The sequence below is a fragment of the Camellia sinensis genome, chromosome 3, assembly GCF_055761805.1.
Source record: "Camellia sinensis isolate YWXY chromosome 3, ASM5576180v1, whole genome shotgun sequence".
Lineage (NCBI taxonomy): Eukaryota > Viridiplantae > Streptophyta > Magnoliopsida > Ericales > Theaceae > Camellia > Camellia sinensis.
This window is the reverse complement of record NC_138963.1, coordinates 176,079,096-176,095,226: the sequence shown is the minus strand read 5'-3', so window position 1 is coordinate 176,095,226 and position 16,131 is coordinate 176,079,096. Positions and strand designations below refer to the sequence as shown.

At 47.2% G+C, this 16,131-nt stretch overlaps 1 protein-coding gene across 1 annotated transcript in view; it reads left to right on the top strand.

Moving 5' to 3' along the window:
- Positions 1 to 16,131, top strand: part of LOC114308365 (uncharacterized) — a 267,419-nt gene that overhangs the window by 158,041 nt on the left and 93,247 nt on the right. Inside the window, exons 8-9 of the mRNA XM_082918621.1 lie at positions 3,058 to 3,068; positions 13,754 to 13,783. Of these exons, the coding sequence (XP_082774747.1) occupies positions 3,058 to 3,068; positions 13,754 to 13,783 (41 nt within the window). The remainder of the gene's footprint in view (positions 1 to 3,057; positions 3,069 to 13,753; positions 13,784 to 16,131) is intronic.

Genomic DNA, 16,131 nt, shown 5'->3' with positions numbered 1-16,131 from the left:
CCCAAACCCCATATTTGTGATGTACACATCTGGGAGGCCACCAATATTTGGTGGCCGGCCAGTAATTGCTTTTGAACCTTTTGAACCCCTTTGAAAAGTGGGTTGTTCTCTCTCCTGGTTCACTATCTCCAGTGTTTGACCCCATGATTGTGTTGAGCACACATGGGAGGCCACCAATATGTGGTGGCCGGCCAGCAATTGTTCTTGGACCTTTTGACCCCTAGCCGGCCGGCCATGGGAAGTAGCCGACCGGCCACCTGCAACCTGGATAACCAGCCGGCCTTGCTCCTTGCTGCAGGTACAGTTCAAATATGCATCTCTTTTCCCCCTAGATTTTGTATCCGGGGGGCCAACTTTTTGGAAGAAAACTTGAATTCATTTCCCCCCCCCATTTTCTCCTCCTTTTCTCCCCCTCTTTTGCCTATAAAACCAGCCTCCCAGCTCTGGTTTAGGGGTTAGAAAATTTTGGTTTGGAGCTCTCACATTAAATCTCTCTCTCTCTCTACTCTAAGCCTTAAAAACCCCCTTGGTTCTTCACCAACCCATAGCCCCACCCTTCCATCCTCCATTCCAGCAGCTTGAGGTTGTTCTTCAAAGCCTAGGAGTGCGGCATTTTGGTCCAAAAGGCTGTCAAAGATTAGTCTTCAAGGGTAAGTCCTTTTCTCCCCTTTTTGACCCTTTTCTTGGTTCATATTCTAGCTCCTTGTGCTTACTTTTTTGAGCTCCGACCCTAACTGAAAATAACATTTTTTTGAGCTCTATTTCATGTTTGTTTAAGGGCCTCTCACTGTTTGAGGCTTCCTTGTGGCACTTGCTTCTTTACCCTTCTTTTATGCCATTTCCTTGCATAGTATTTTAGGCCTATGTATAAACTGTTTTGAGGCATGTTGTAAACTGTATAGTGGCTTATTTTGATCCCTTCTTCAACATTGTTGAAGGGATCACTATTTGAGGCTTCCATTTGCCACTTGCCTTTGTATCTCTCTTTTGGCTCCATTTTTGCATGATTTGTTAGCCTCTTGTGCTTTTGTTTTTGGGCTCTGGTCCGAACTATAAATGGCCTTATTTTGACCCCCTCTTCATGTTTCATTAAGGGTCTTTTACTGTTTGAGGCATCCTTTTTTTACTTTGTGTTATAGCTCTCTTTTTGGTCTTGTTTTGTATAGTATTTTGAGCATGCTTGTGCACTGTTTTGGGTTTGATCATAAACTGCAAAAGATCATATTTTGGGCCCCTCTTCAACATTGTTGAAGGGCCCTCATCTTTTTAGAGCCGGAAGCCATCACTTCCTTCTTTGTCTCTCTTTTGGCCCATTTTTGCATGCTAGCTTAGCCCCATTTGTGTTCGCTGTTTGGCCCTCCGTAAAACTGTAAATATGCTTGTTTTGGGACTATCTTGAGTCTTTCTTTACATTTCATGTTCGAATAATGCATGCTTTGTATAGCTATAGGTCATTGCTTATGCCTAGTTTTGCATTTCGGGTCTCATTTCATGCATCGAGTGCTATATTGTCATGTTTCGGGGCTGTTTTGCATCACTTTTAGCGCTGAAATTTACATGCTTGTATTCCATATTCCATGCCTTGCCATGTCTTGTTAGAGTGGCATTTTGTGCCTTAGGGTCGGTCCTCGGTTTGCGTGCATGTGTGCACGCATTCCGAGTTGTCTCATTTTCATCTCATGGCCTCCTATGTGAGTGTGGCTGAGGTCCACTCATGTTGGTGTAAGTCCCTTGTGCGTTGTGTATGCTATTTCATTCCATAGCGTTGTGTATGCTAGGTTGTATGTTAGCGCATTGTGTATGCCATGTTATCTCTTGCATCATGTATGCCATTTCATAGCATGTTGCATGTTAGGTTGTATCTTAGTTGCATTTCATGCATGTCATGCATATTGCATTGTATTTGGGATAGGAGTTAGCCTGAGCACGAGAAACGAGGTACGTTTCGTACTCCGAGTGACGGAACGTGTCTCAATTCCCCAGTCACCGACACTCCAGATTATCCATGATGGAGTTAGGTTTTAGTTGAGTTTTCATGTGCATTCATTCTATATTGAGTCATGCAAATCGACTCCTCAGCCATCATGTATCGATATGCATGATTGGTGGCACGAGGATCGAGGACTACACTCCCTAAAGAGTAGTCACGCATACATGTGTGAAAATACATTGCCATGCCCCTTTCCTGCTCTCTGTTGCAGCAAATCAAGAATCAGCAGTCTTTCGGGGCTTGGCACGCTTTCCAAGAACCATTGCAAAACAGAGGCTAATTGGGGCATCACAGTGGATTTCCGCGCAAAGGCGACCCGGATATGCACCATTCATCATTTGGAGAAGAGTCAAGACAGTTCCTGGCTTGCATGCCAGTTTATTATTTTTCTTAGTTAATTTGTAAATTAATTAGGGATTTGTACATATTTGGGCTGTATTATTTGGACTGTACTATTTATTCGGACCCTCTGTGCGAGGGCAATGATGTAATAAGTGTGCATGTGTGTGATGTATGTCTTCCAACCCCATGTCTTTCTCCCTTTTATTTACCCGCTTATGATGGTTAGATTAGGGCATGTTTCAATTAGCATATAGTATGATAGCATGTTTGCATTCATTCATTTGTCTTGCATGCACCGGGCTCGGCGTATCATACTAACTGCATCGTATTTTCAATTCCAAGTTTAATACGTGTTAGCTGTAGCATTTCATATGCCATGTTTAGAATAGCCGAGCCTGCTATAGTTGCATTTTTGCATGTGTTGCATTAGGCATTTCAGCATATTTAGGATCATGCATGGATTTCTAATTAGCTTCTGTTTTGGCTTGGAGTACTCGGTAAGTTTTATGTTTTAGCATCCTTGCATGTGTGTGAGTGACTGCCATGAATAGCATGCTTACCATAAGGCTATGTGCTTATGTGATATAACTGCCTGAATGCCTGTGGGTGGAGGTTAGGTTATTTGGATTGGAACAAATCATTCAAATGTGTGTTTTAAGCCCACTAGATAGTGGCAAAATCATGTTTTTCTAAGCCCACCCAAGGGTGGCAAATCCACGTCTTAGCCTACTTGCGGGTAGCACCATCAAACCATTTTCAAAATAAACAAACATGAAATGTTTTGTTCCAATTCAGACGATCCAGTCTATACTTGTATGTTGTGCGCATCACATAGTAAATCTAGGCTAATAACCGGAATAAGAACGCATAATGTTTTCAAAAATAGATATCATAGTTAGTAGAGGCCGATCTTTGATCGGGCGAGCGGGGGTGCTCATGAAGTGACCTTCCCCAATCGTACCCAAGTTCCCGAGCCGAGGCAACTTTGGTGATGACGGACACGTGGCCTTAGGCAAACGAGTCAGGGTTTCCTAAATTTTCCCAAAATAAAATATTTAGGTGGCGACTCTGTATCTGGCAAAGCAGTCCATGTTTGGCACTTCTTTCAAAATCTGTTTTCTCAAAACGATTTGCCGGATTTGGATTCTTTGGTTCAGATTTAGAACCGTGACAAATTGAGAGTCCGAACTGTAGTGAGCCCAATATCGAACAGAACGGGGGGGACTCGTTCCTCCCTGGGGCGTTCGGGGGACGTCTACAGTTTCTAGCGACTCTGCTGGGGATCTTAGAGAACTTGACTCGAACTCATGATATCTGTTTTTGACTATACTTGTGTGTTTCTTTGCATTACATTTGCATTGGAGCGCGTAGGACACCGTGTTTGCCATATGCTATTCCTGAACGGTTTGCCGGAGGCTTGTCTTGTCAAGGCATGACCATAAGGCTGACCGGTTGTGGGCTCTGCCAGTATGGGAACACAAACCCCGGTTTTACCGGGGCACCCTTTTTGACCATTCGACCTAGTGCATATTCGGATCCATAGTGACCATTCCAAACTAGGACAGGTTGCTTACCCGTTTATAGGTTGTTTGAAACTACTGCGTGCGTAGTGAAACCCTAGCTCCTGACAAAATTGGACAGGGAAACCCTACCCCAACATAGGGGTGTTTTGGCTCTCAATTATCTGTTATGTGCTGTCAGAGTGTGCCTCTACAGGGAAATGCATGTATCAGTTTATGAGTTTGGGCACCAGGCCTGCGGGCATCAGTCAGTGTTTGAGAATCAGTTATCTGCGGGTATCAGAGATTCAGTTTTGGGGATAGTGATTCAGGGATAAAGATTAGTGTTGGAGGACAGTGTGTATTTAGCTTATCGACCGTGTGTTGTTATGCCCGGCTGTGTGTGATGCATTTACTTTAAGCTGTTATACTGTCCGTTTATCTGTTTATTTATTTCCTTATTACTTTATTTATCTTTTTACTAGGGTAGTTTTAGCACAATTGCTTCCGACCCAGTAGATATTCCCCAAGCACTTTGGACAAGAGGTCGCCGGCTCAATCGATCCGAGGATCTGGTTGACGGACAGCCAGTGTTTCATTCTCTACCCTCAGTTGTCAGAAGAAGGCCAAGGAAACGCAGTGTGTATGAGCAAAGGTTACTAGAGCAATGGTCTACCCTAGCAGTGAACAGTCGGGCTGAGGTTTTAGTTTCTGCCATAAAAATACACATACCCGTTAGTCAGCAGGATCAACAGAGTATAGCCGAAATGGAGGATATGATGCGCCAGCTCCAAGAGAGCATGAAACAAATGCAGGAGGACGCCGCCCGCCAAGCAGAGTTCTCTAGACAACAGGCCACAGTCACGGCTCAGCAGGCTGAGCTGATCACTAGACTGCAACAGCAAAATGCAGCATCGGCCTCACATCAAGTTCCTCCTCCACCAGGGGTCCCGTTACCCGAGCAAGCACCTACTGTCCAGAATGCTCTGCCAAACACCCAGAACACCTTACCCAATGTCCAGAACATCCAAGAGGACACGGACCTTCCAACGGGGCCAGCTCCGCCCCCGCTTCCGCCTTAACTGTCCAAGACCCATACACCCAACCACCCGGACTCTCCTTTCGAGTTCAAAATAGACCATACAGCTCTGAAACTGAGCAAGCTCGAGAAGTTTTTCAAGAAATCACAAGGAGTAAAGGCTATTCTGGATATCGAGGACGGATATACTGATGTGGCCGTAACATTACCAGACAGATTCAAGATGCCGCAGATTGATCGTTTCGACGGATCCGGGGATCCCATGGTTCACCTCCGGTTATTCTCAGATATACTGCGGCCAATGGGCCTAACCCGACCACAAAAGCTTTCGCTGTTCGGCCGAACCCTGTCAGGTATGGCCGCTATTTGGTACACGAAGTTGGAAGATGAGGTAAAGAGAAGTTGGGATGAAATGGCCGAGGCCTTTATCGCACAGTACTCGTACAATACCCAGATCGAGATTACAACTCGTGATCTCGAAACGACAAGGCAGGAGCCCAAAGAAACTTTCTCAGATTTCGTAACTCGGTGGAGGGCGAAGGCATCGATGATGACTTTGAGGCCCACTGATAAGGACCAAATTAGGATGATTGTGCGCAATCTCCAACCAAAATTGATGCAGAAGATGATTGTACTCCCCTTCCCCACCTTTTCGGATCTACATGAGATGGGGGTACAAATCGATGATGCGATGAAGCAAGGTCTGATTGACCAGGACAGGGAGCAACCCCGAAGAACATTTAACTGCAACAATAACACAGGCCCGAGTGGCGCTGCAACCGCAAGAACTTCGGAGGTCAGCATGGTCGCCACCATTCCCCCTCCCCTTCCAAGGCCCATGGCAGCCACACCATTCTCCGGTGCATCCGGAAGTAATACCCAGACCACTAAATACCAGCCCAGAGGCCAAAGAACCTTCACCCCACTATACATGCCTTTGTCTAAGGCTCTGGGGGTCTTGATCAGAAAGGGGCATCTAAAACCCCTAGAGCCGAGGCCATTGCCAAGTCCACTCCCTCCCTCTCACAACCCAGCCAAGTACTGTGCATATCACCAGCAGCACGGTCATGATACTGACCAATGTTTCAGGCTGCGTCACGAGATTCAAGATCTCGTTGACAAAAATGTGATTTTGCCGCTAGAAAAACCCAACGTCACAACCAACCCCCTCCCTACACACAACCAAACTCCATCTCCCAAAAGAGTCAATCTTATCCAGGCTGGGGTCGTGTCTTACGATCCTAGCATCTATATTACCCCCACTCATCTACCTAAGTCGGAGGTGCTCCTTCCCGACTACACCGACTTCTTGTGCATGTTGGACATCTCCACAACCCAACCAGAGCCGAAGGTGGTGACCATCAAAGATGGGGTAGGGCAGACTTCAGGAAAGAATGGGATTGTTGAGTCTGGGATTGAACAGAGTTTTGCTGGGGAAGTCTATGATCCAAGTGAGTACATCCTGTCAACAAGCCAGATTGGACTAGGTATAGAATTGCCAGAGAAAGAAGAGCTGTGTGTGATCCAAGGGGATGGATTTGAGCAAGGGGAAAATGATCTGATAGCTGTGGAGGAGGACTTTGCCAACCTGTAATTTTTCAATGACCAAGAATCAGGGGGCGCGACAATCAACTGGTTCGATTATGAGGAATCGGCAGAGGCCACTGGATGGCTGGATGATTAACCAGATGTGGTGGAAGAATCCCAACCAGAACAAGGCCTGACAGGGGCGAGAGTATCAGCTATGGCCGGAAGGGCCGGAAGTCAGGTTACATTGCCGGAGAGCGTCGGTACAAAGAATTTCGCCCAGGACGGAAGCATTGTGAATGCAGGGAAAGTTGAACAACAAACTGCACTGACGCAGGTAGAACAACAGGGTTCTGAGAGAACCGGGAAAGCCAAAATCCATGAGGGAATCGAAAGTGCCGCGCGCACAAGAACAGAGGATGTTGTGAGCATGCAGGCCGAAAGTGCTGAGAGTACAAACATGTCCGAACCGGACAAGTGCCTTTTGAATGCCAACGGAATGTGGTGGGAAGACGATGACTTATGTCTTGCCCACACAGACGAAGACTGGCGAAGCAATCAACCGGACGACACTTGGTACCTCGATGAGGTTGATCACATGACAAGAAGCGGGCGGTACTTCAAGCCCCTGCACCTAGACCAACCCGAGGCATCTGGGAAGGACAAAGAAGCCGAAAGACAGAAAGAGAAGCAAATCGAAGAGGAAGTTGTACTGAAACAGCTAAAGAAGATACAAGCAGACATCTCCATCTGGGGACTGCTTATGGCGTCGCGAGTACATAGACAGGCTGTCTTATCTGCCATGGACAAGTCCAAACTCTCTATAGATACTACACCAGAACAGCTAGTTGGGCTGGTTTTTCCGGGAGGAGGTTCCCCGGCATTAACCTTTTCAGACAAAGAACTACCGCCTGAGGGCACAAATCACAACAAACCCCTCTACATTTCCGTGGAATGTAGAGATAAGTGGATACCGGTGGTACTTGTTGATACCGGGTCCGCTATCAATGTCTGCCCAGCCAGAACAACATACGCAATCGGGTTGAAGCCCACGGACTTCGTGCCAACTACTCAGGTGATCAGAGCATATGACAATATTAGCAGGGAAGTGATGGGGACTGTCAAAGTTCAAACCCAGGATGGTCCCGGACAACACAGCATTGAATTCCATGTCTTGGACATTCCCGCAACCTTCAATCTACTTTTGGGGCGACCGTGGTTGCATCAGGTCAAGGCAGTCTCTTCCACCTTACATCAGATGTTGAAGTACCCTCACGAGAAGGGGGTGGCTATTGTCTTCGGGAATTCTTCAATCCATTCGCCGCCAGAAGTGTCCACGCCAGTCTTGGAAATCGAGCATGGCACTGAGGACGTGTTCTTATCAGGGTTCACTTTGGCTGAGGCTCGAGTGGTGCAGAATATTATGGCTGTGAATGAAGCGGTGTACGTCAGTGCTCAATCCGTCTACCTCATGAACAAGTTACAATACATGCCCGGGATGGGATTGGGAAGGAGCGGCCGGAAGGGCGTCGCAGCATTGGCCGAAGTGCCACACAACCCTCATACCTTTGGCTTGGGTTATCTGCCCACCAAAGAAGACTGGGTGAGGAAGGGTAAAGAGATAGCTGGGAGAGCCAGAGCAAAGAAGGCGGGGAAGCCTTTTGAATTAATGCATCGGTCCATTCAGGGTACCCTAAACGGACGCTTCGTCCGGGAGGGGGAAGACTTTCCATTTTTCGGCTTCCCAGAGCCATGGCTAAACACGGAGAAGAAGCGCGTGTTGGGTTTCGAGATCTTCTTCGACTTGCAACTGCCCGGGGATGATGTTGCTGAAGAGCAAACAGACCCATCGGCTGAGGTTGAACAGAGTATGATAGTGCAGTCTGAGGACACCGAAATCGAAATGGGGGTAGCGCTGGCGAGTCTACTCTCAGATCCTCCGATCGATCATAAGTGCTTGGGGGATAACTTCTCGGTTTGCATGATTGGGGATGAAACGGCTGCGGGCCTACCAGCAACTATTTTGGATGCATCCATCGCACCCTCTCTCACTTGGCAGTACGAGGAGGGATTTTTGTCTAGCAGCACCGGGTCAGGTAGTGAGCCGGAATCTGATTCCACCGAATCTTGTGAGTCGGAATCAGGTTCCAGCTCGACTGAGTCTGAGTCTGGTAATCCTGGGGATGATAACCCGGATGCCACAGTTATGTCCAGGTCGTCTTTTTCTTTCTCGTTTGAGTTTATTGTAACCGAGAACTCGGACGATTTGGATGTGCTTAATGAGAATCAAGTAACTGTGGTTTCTGAGTACTTTTCTGTGCCCTTAATTTATTGCATAAACTCAGATTTTCAAGATTTTGATGAAAACGACGAGGAGGAAATTCCTCCGATTTTGCAACGTTTAATTGAGCAGGAGCAGGAGAGATTTGTCAAACCCTTAATGGATGAAATCATTACCGTGAATATTGGTACTGAGGAGGACCCGCGGCTGGTCCAGATCGGGTCCACGTTGTCTTCGGAGGAATGAGAGCGCTTAGTCGCTTTACTAAAAGATTTCAAAAATGTTTTCGCGTAGTCCTACGAAGACATGCCTGGGATCGATCCTGAGATTGTACAGCACCGGATCCCCCTTGACCCCGAGGCTCGACCTGTCAAGCAGAAACTCAGAAGGATCCACCTGGACTGGGCTCTCAAGATTAAGGAAGAGGTCACCAAGTAAATCGATGCGGGCTTCCTGCTGGTATTCGAATACCCGACTTGGTTGGCCAACATTGTTCCAGTGCCGAAGAAGGATGGCAGGATCCAGGTGTGCGTGGATTTCAGGGATTTGAACAGAGCTAGTCCGAAGGACGACTTCCCCTTGCCGCATATTGATGAGTTGGTGGACATCACAGCAGGGCATGCTTTGCTCTCATTCATGGATGGCTTCTCAGGGTACAACCAGATAGTAATGGCACCAGAAGACAGAGAAAAGACTGCATTCACCACCCCGTGGGGAACATACTGCTACAGAGTAATGCCGTTTGGGTTGAAGAATGCCGGAGTTACTTATCAACGGGCCGCGACCACAATATTGCACGACATGATCCACAAAGAGGTTGAGGTGTACGTGGACGACATGATTGTCATGTCCAAAGAAAGAGAGGGCCACTACACCACCTTGCAAAAGTTCTTTCAAAGGATCAGAGAATTTCGATTGCGGCTAAATCCTCAGAAGTGTACGTTCGGTGTTACAGCGGGAAAAATGCTGGGATTTCTGATTACACAAAGGGGCATCGAGGTCGATCCTTCAAAAATCAAGGCCATCTTAGAAATTCCACCACCAAGGACTGAAAAGGAGGTGCGAGGCTTTCTGGGTAAAGTGCAATTCATAAGACGGTTTATCTCAAAATTAACCTTGACTTGTGAACCACTTTTTGGTCTCCTGAAGAAAGGCAAGAAATTCCAATGGGACGGTCGATGCCAAGCTGCTTTCGAACAAATCAAGAAATATTTACAGAACCTGCCCGTGTTGTCGCCACCAGAGCCGGAGAAACCATTGATATTGTACCTTTCAGTGACTGAGACTACAATGGGCTGCATGCTCGCACAAGAATCAAAGGATAAGGTGGAGAGGGCCATCTACTATCTGAGCAAGAAGATGTTGGATTACGAGACCCGCTACACTCCGCTCGAGAAGGCTTGCTTAGCTTTGGTATGGGCTACCAGGAAGCTGCGGCACTACTTGTTAGCCCACTCCGTAATGCTGGTTTCGTGACTGGATCCCATCAAATATCTTTTCAAGAAACCGGCACTTACGGGGAGGCTAGCTCGTTGGCTGCTGTTGCTCTCCGAATTCGATCTGAAATATGTAACATGCAAGTCAGTCAAAAGAAGAGCAGTGGCAAAGTTCTTAGCCGATCATTCAGTCGAAGGAAGTGAAGCAGTTGAGTACTTATTCCCAGATGAAGCCATTTTGCACATCGACGACGAATATTGGACGATGTACTTTGACGGAGCGTCAAATCAATACGAGTATGGGATAGGAGTATTGCTGATAGCACCCGACAATTCCCGTATCCCTCTAGCCTTCAAACTCTGGTTCAAAGTCTTGAACAACGAAGCAGAATATGAGGCATGCATTGCCGGTCTAGAAGTAGCCCTGGAATTAGGGGCAAGACGGTTGGACGTCATCGGTGACTCGAACCTTGTTGTGTCTCAAGCAAAAGGAGACTGGAAAGTCAAAGAAGAAAAGATGATGATGTACCACTAGACCTTGGACTTGTTAATTCCTCAGTTTGAAAAGCTAAACTTTGCTCATCTTCCAAGAGAGAACAACAGGTTCGCAGATTCTTTAGCAACTCTATCTTCCATGATAGACATCCCGTTTGGAATCCGGATGCGTCCAGTTGTCATTGACCAGAAATTTGCGCCAGCCTATGAGTCGATCACTCCTATAGATGAGGTTCAGAACGAAAACCCCTGGTATTACGACATTTGGAATTTCTTGGAAAAGGAAGCATACCCGCCAGAGGTAAATGCCAAGGATAAAAGGGCAATCAGAAGAATGGTCATTCAGTTCATCATCTGTGGGGGTAAGCTGTATAAGAGAGGTCATCTGGGAATGCACAAGCTGTGTGTTGAAGCCGAGGAATCGAAGCGCCTGATGGAGGCCATCCACGGAGGAGAATGCGGTGCGCATATGAACGGAGTAATGCTAGCACGAAAGATCCTCAGACAGGGTTACTACTGGTCCACCATGAAGGAGGATTGTATCGGTTTTGTTCGGCGATGCCACAAGTGTCAGATTCATGCAAACCGCATGAACATCCCGCCGTCGAAGCTGTACAACATGACTTCGCCATGGCCATTTTCAGTTTGGGGAATCGATGTGATCGGGGCTGTCACTCCAAAGGAGTCGAATGGGCATGAGTTCATCCTGGTTGCAATAGATTATTTCACGAAGTGGGTCGAGGCCCAGTCGTATGCGGTGTTGAAGGTGTCACACGGTGCAAAGTTTATCAGAAACAACATCATTTGTCGCTATGGGGTCCCGAACGAGGTTGTTTCAGATAATGGTTCCCACTTTAAGAAGGAAGTGATTGACTTGTTGGAGAAATACAACGTGGCTTTCCATAAGTCATCTACATACCGGCCGCAAACCAACGGAGCGGTCGAGGCCGCCAACAAGAATATCAAACACATACTGCAGAAGATGGTGGAAACTTACCGGGATTGGCCAGATAAGCTGCCATTTGCTCTGTGGGGCTACAGGACTTCAATCAGAACTTCTACCCGAGCGACTCCGTATTCATTGGTTTATGGGATGGAGGCCGTTTTACCTATCAAGATTGATGTTCCGTCATTACGAGTATTGGCTGAGTGTCAAATAGCCGAAGCAGATTGGCAGCAGAGCAGATTTGAGGAACTCATGCTTTTTGACGAGAGAAGACTGAAAGCACTGTACCATGTTCAAGGCTATCAGCGCAGAATTGCCCGGGCTTTCAACAAGAAAGTTAAGTCCAGGAATCTAAAGGAAGGAGATTTGGTGCTCAAGGACAATCGAGCTCCCATCCACGACCCAAGGGGCAAGTTCAAACCCAATTGGACTGGTCCCTACATCATCAAAGCTATCTGGTCAGGTGGAGCTGTGGTTCTGATGGATCTAGATGGCCTAGAGTTCTCCCAACCGATCAACATGCACAAGTTGAAGAAAGATTACCCCTGAGAGGCTCGCTAGGCCGAAAACCCGAAAGGGCGACCTAGGCAAAAGTTAGAGCACAAAAAATTAGAAAATATAAAAACAGAGCTCGCAAGGTTGAAAACCCGCAAAGGGCGACCTTGGCAAAAGTTAGAGCGTAAAAGGAGAGTGAAAATACCCGAGTGAACCTAAGCCTGAACTACGTAAGGCTTGATTCCCATCTTTGGGATACGTAGGCAACTTCACCCTGAAGTTTAGCCATAAACTTTTTCCCGATCAACTTTGTCCATTTTGACCATCTCAGTCATCTTTATCCATCAGCATTTATCGCAATCTCCGGTGCAGTGCTGTTCAGACTAGGGGCAACTTTCCGTTGCCACAACGGTGCAGTGCTATTCAGACTAGGGGCAACTTTCTGTTGCCATGCAGTGCCGCGGTACTCTTCAAACTAGGGGCAACTTTCCAGTTGCAGAGATCTAGAGTTGTGCATCTCAGTGACAGATCTTAGGCGTGTCCAAGTTCTGATCCATATCGAAAATGGTTTTGAAAAGTTTTAATAAAAGTTGACTTTGTTCAAATTAATCTCTTTACAACTAAGACCATTTTTGGACCAAAGCAGAAAATTTTCAGTACCACAACCTTCAATTTCATTGATTTTAAAACAGAGTTCTCCTGCTCTTGCATACAATCGAAGTTGCTTTTTATTACATTCATAAAGAAAACTTGAAAGTACTAATAAAGTAATAAATCTGGGGCATAGTCAAGTAAAGTATCCCTGCGCCCCCTCCCAGAGCTGATCGAAGCCTCTGATGCCAAGCTAGGCCCAACCTGTGCCTCCTCATTGAGCCAATCCAAGCACTCGTCAGACAAAGTGCAACTGAAAGTGGAAGCAGGAGCCAGGAGCTCTCTAGTCCTCCATGCTGTAACATATCAGGCAAGCTGTGCACCTCGGACCGGGAAAGCAGCCGGGTACTCAATCCCCTCTGGCGGGCAAATCTGATCATGACCGAACTGGCGCAGGAACCGGAACGGAAAGTAGAACACACAGTGGGTCAGACCAATCAACTGGATCCCGATCAGCCGGGACATACTATAGCTCATTGCCGGAAGATTGAGCCAAGGACAACGCCAAGTAATGCGATCTACAGACAAATTGCACATCCAATCAAACCACCACCTTTCATCAGGAGCATTGACTAGGCGCTGTCGAAAGAAATAGCCTCGAGCTGAGTAGGCTGGGCAAGAGTCCACGACCTATAATTTGTCCATCAACCATACCTGGGGAGGGATGAAAAATGAGAGAATAAAGAATAGAGAGATGTACGGTGAGAAAAAAGTGAGAAAAGGGTTTTTGTGAGAAAAATCGAGCTTGAGGGCCGAGTGATGTGAGCGAATACATATGTAAGATTGGGTGGGAAACATTACCTGCAGTAGCAGTGAACTCCCAGCAAATCTAGTCGTCTCCCGGCGATAGATAGCATCCAAGCCCATCAGCGTCTCGGCCAAGGTCATGGCGATGCAGCTCTTTCCTTCTTTCAAGCCTTGAGCAACTTCAATCAAACGAATGCTACATCCGCCAAAGCCCGGGGAAAGCAGAAAGTGAGACAGCAAGCACAAGCAAAGGGCGTGTTGCCGGAAACCTTGCCAATAATGGTTGCTGCAGTCACCAACGTCAGAAAAATGATGAATCAAACCGAGGATATCCAGTTCCCCGTTACAGATCAGAGACCGAGCATCATGCGCAGTGAGTCCACACATCCACCCTAAAGCTTGGGCGTGGCCAAAGCGGAACTGGGGCAAGATCTCTTCATGACATTCAGATTCCATCAAAACTTGAAAATCTTCAAACGTTGGACATACCTCTTGCCCGCCAAAGCTAAAGACATGCGTCACCGGGTTCCAAAACCTCGCCGCGGCATGGAGGAAAGGAAGGTGCAACGAAATGCGACTCAGCATGAACAGTGCATTCAAGCCAAAACCCCGGAAGTTTAACTTTTCCGAACCATCCAGAGAAGCGATCCAAGCTGTGAGATTTTCAACGAGAAATGCCTCCATTTTTGTGCAAAACTAAGATGAATTGAGTCAAAACACGGAGTTAAGGCTTTTAAAGAGGAAAAGACACTATTCAGGGGACAAGTGTCAAAAATTGGGCGGTTGCTGAGCTGAGTGGCCGGCCGGCCACCTTTTCTGGCAGGCCGGCCATTTCTTTTTTCAAAACTGGTCGGTGGCCTCCCCTCTGCAATGAATCTGGCCGGCCGGCTCCCAAAAGTGGCCGGCCATGCCCCAATGTGTGTCTTTAGCCCTGTTTTACCCTCCGAGGGAAAGTTTCAAGCATGTCCATGCAACGGGTGTGTCGAAGACCTCTATTTCCCTCTGTTTCGGATGTGTTTCATTGCCCAGATTGTCTGAAGTACACTTCGTTTTGTTAAGTTTTGTTTATCGAGTTGTTAAGTTTTGTTTATCGAGTTGTCGTTTTGCTTATCGAGTTGTTTGTCGAGTTGTCGTGTTTCGTGTTTTTGAGTTGTTACTCTTTGTTTAAGCATTTTTTGTTTGAGTCTCGTTTATTGAGTTGTCAACACTATTGCGTTTTGCTTATCGAGTTGTAAATTTGCTAAGGTTTTGTTATATCTTAGAAAGTTAAGTTGTTGCGTCGGTTCACTACCTGACTGGGCAAAATGCACAATGCACATTTCCATTCAAATCTCATTATAGTGCAAAATGATGCGATATGATGCTAAGAGTTTAAAATACAACACTTTTTTCAAAAGCTGTTTCATTTCATCATGCCTCGCTTGTTACAACATTTTACAGGCTAAGGCACAAGTTTTACCAAGAATAAAACTGCCCAATAATGTACAATGTGCTACAACTACTAGCAAAAAGATAAATAAAACAGGAAACAGCCGCATCTGTGCTCTCAAGAGCAGTAATAAGAGGCCCTCTTCGTCCTCTTCTGCGGAATAGACTCTCCGCCACCATCACCATCACCATCATCTGAATCGGAGTCGTCATCCTCGGGATCCCCCTCAGCCTCCCCTCCACTCCCGGAACCAAGACCGGAGCCGTCCTCTCTGTCAGCAGATGTCTCCGACTGACGGTCTGCAGCCTCCGACTGACGGTCTGCAGCCTCCTCCTCCTCATCCTCACCAGGCTCCTCCTCTACAATGTGTGCTCTGCGCCTACGAGACGACCCCTCCCCTCGAAAAGGCCTGGATGGCCCAGCTTCTCGAAAAGGCCCAGATGGCCCACCTCCCCAAGAAGGCCCAGGTGGCCCGGCCTGCGGCTGAGCATATACCGGGGGCATCTGAGAATAAAGAGTTCAATTTAAATACATCAGTCCAAATATGTACATCAGATGCAGATATGAGAAAAACTACATGAAGTGGGTACATGTAAACACAGTGTATAAAGTGAGGTGTGTGTCAGATGTGCTCTACACAAGTAGCCTATCAATGCGGTAGAAAACAACATATCATCAGAAATATGATAAATGCCATAAAACTAAAGGGTACCTGGAAGCCCATGATAGACAACTGTGCCTCCCTCCGCAGGACCATCCCCTCAAGTGAGGCTACCATCTCGAGCACCTGATCCATATACTCAACAGGGGGCTGCAGATGCAAAGGCAAGGGCATCGGTAGAGGAATGAAAGTCCAAGTATCTGAGTAATGAATCGAAGCCGTAAAACATACCGGTGGTGAGTCGGGGTCTCTGACATATCGATGACCGGGCATCGGAGGCTCTATCGGGATCGGAATCGGAGAGGTAGTCCTATACTGCCACCCCATCAGCTCGGTCGGCATGTCCGGCCACCCAGGATGAGGATAAGTCGGAGGAATCGGGGGAACCGATCCACCCCCACCTCTAGATGTACCAATCCAGCTGGTGGAAGGGGCGTCTGCAGCCCGAGCCCGGGCCTGGCTCGAAGATGGCATACCAGCAGGCCTCATCATCGGAGTGCGAACTCCCGTCAATGGAGGCATCAGGTATGCGTGACGGTAAGTAGCGTAATCCCCCTCCTCAAGATGTAGCAAAGCATCAGTACCCAGCATAG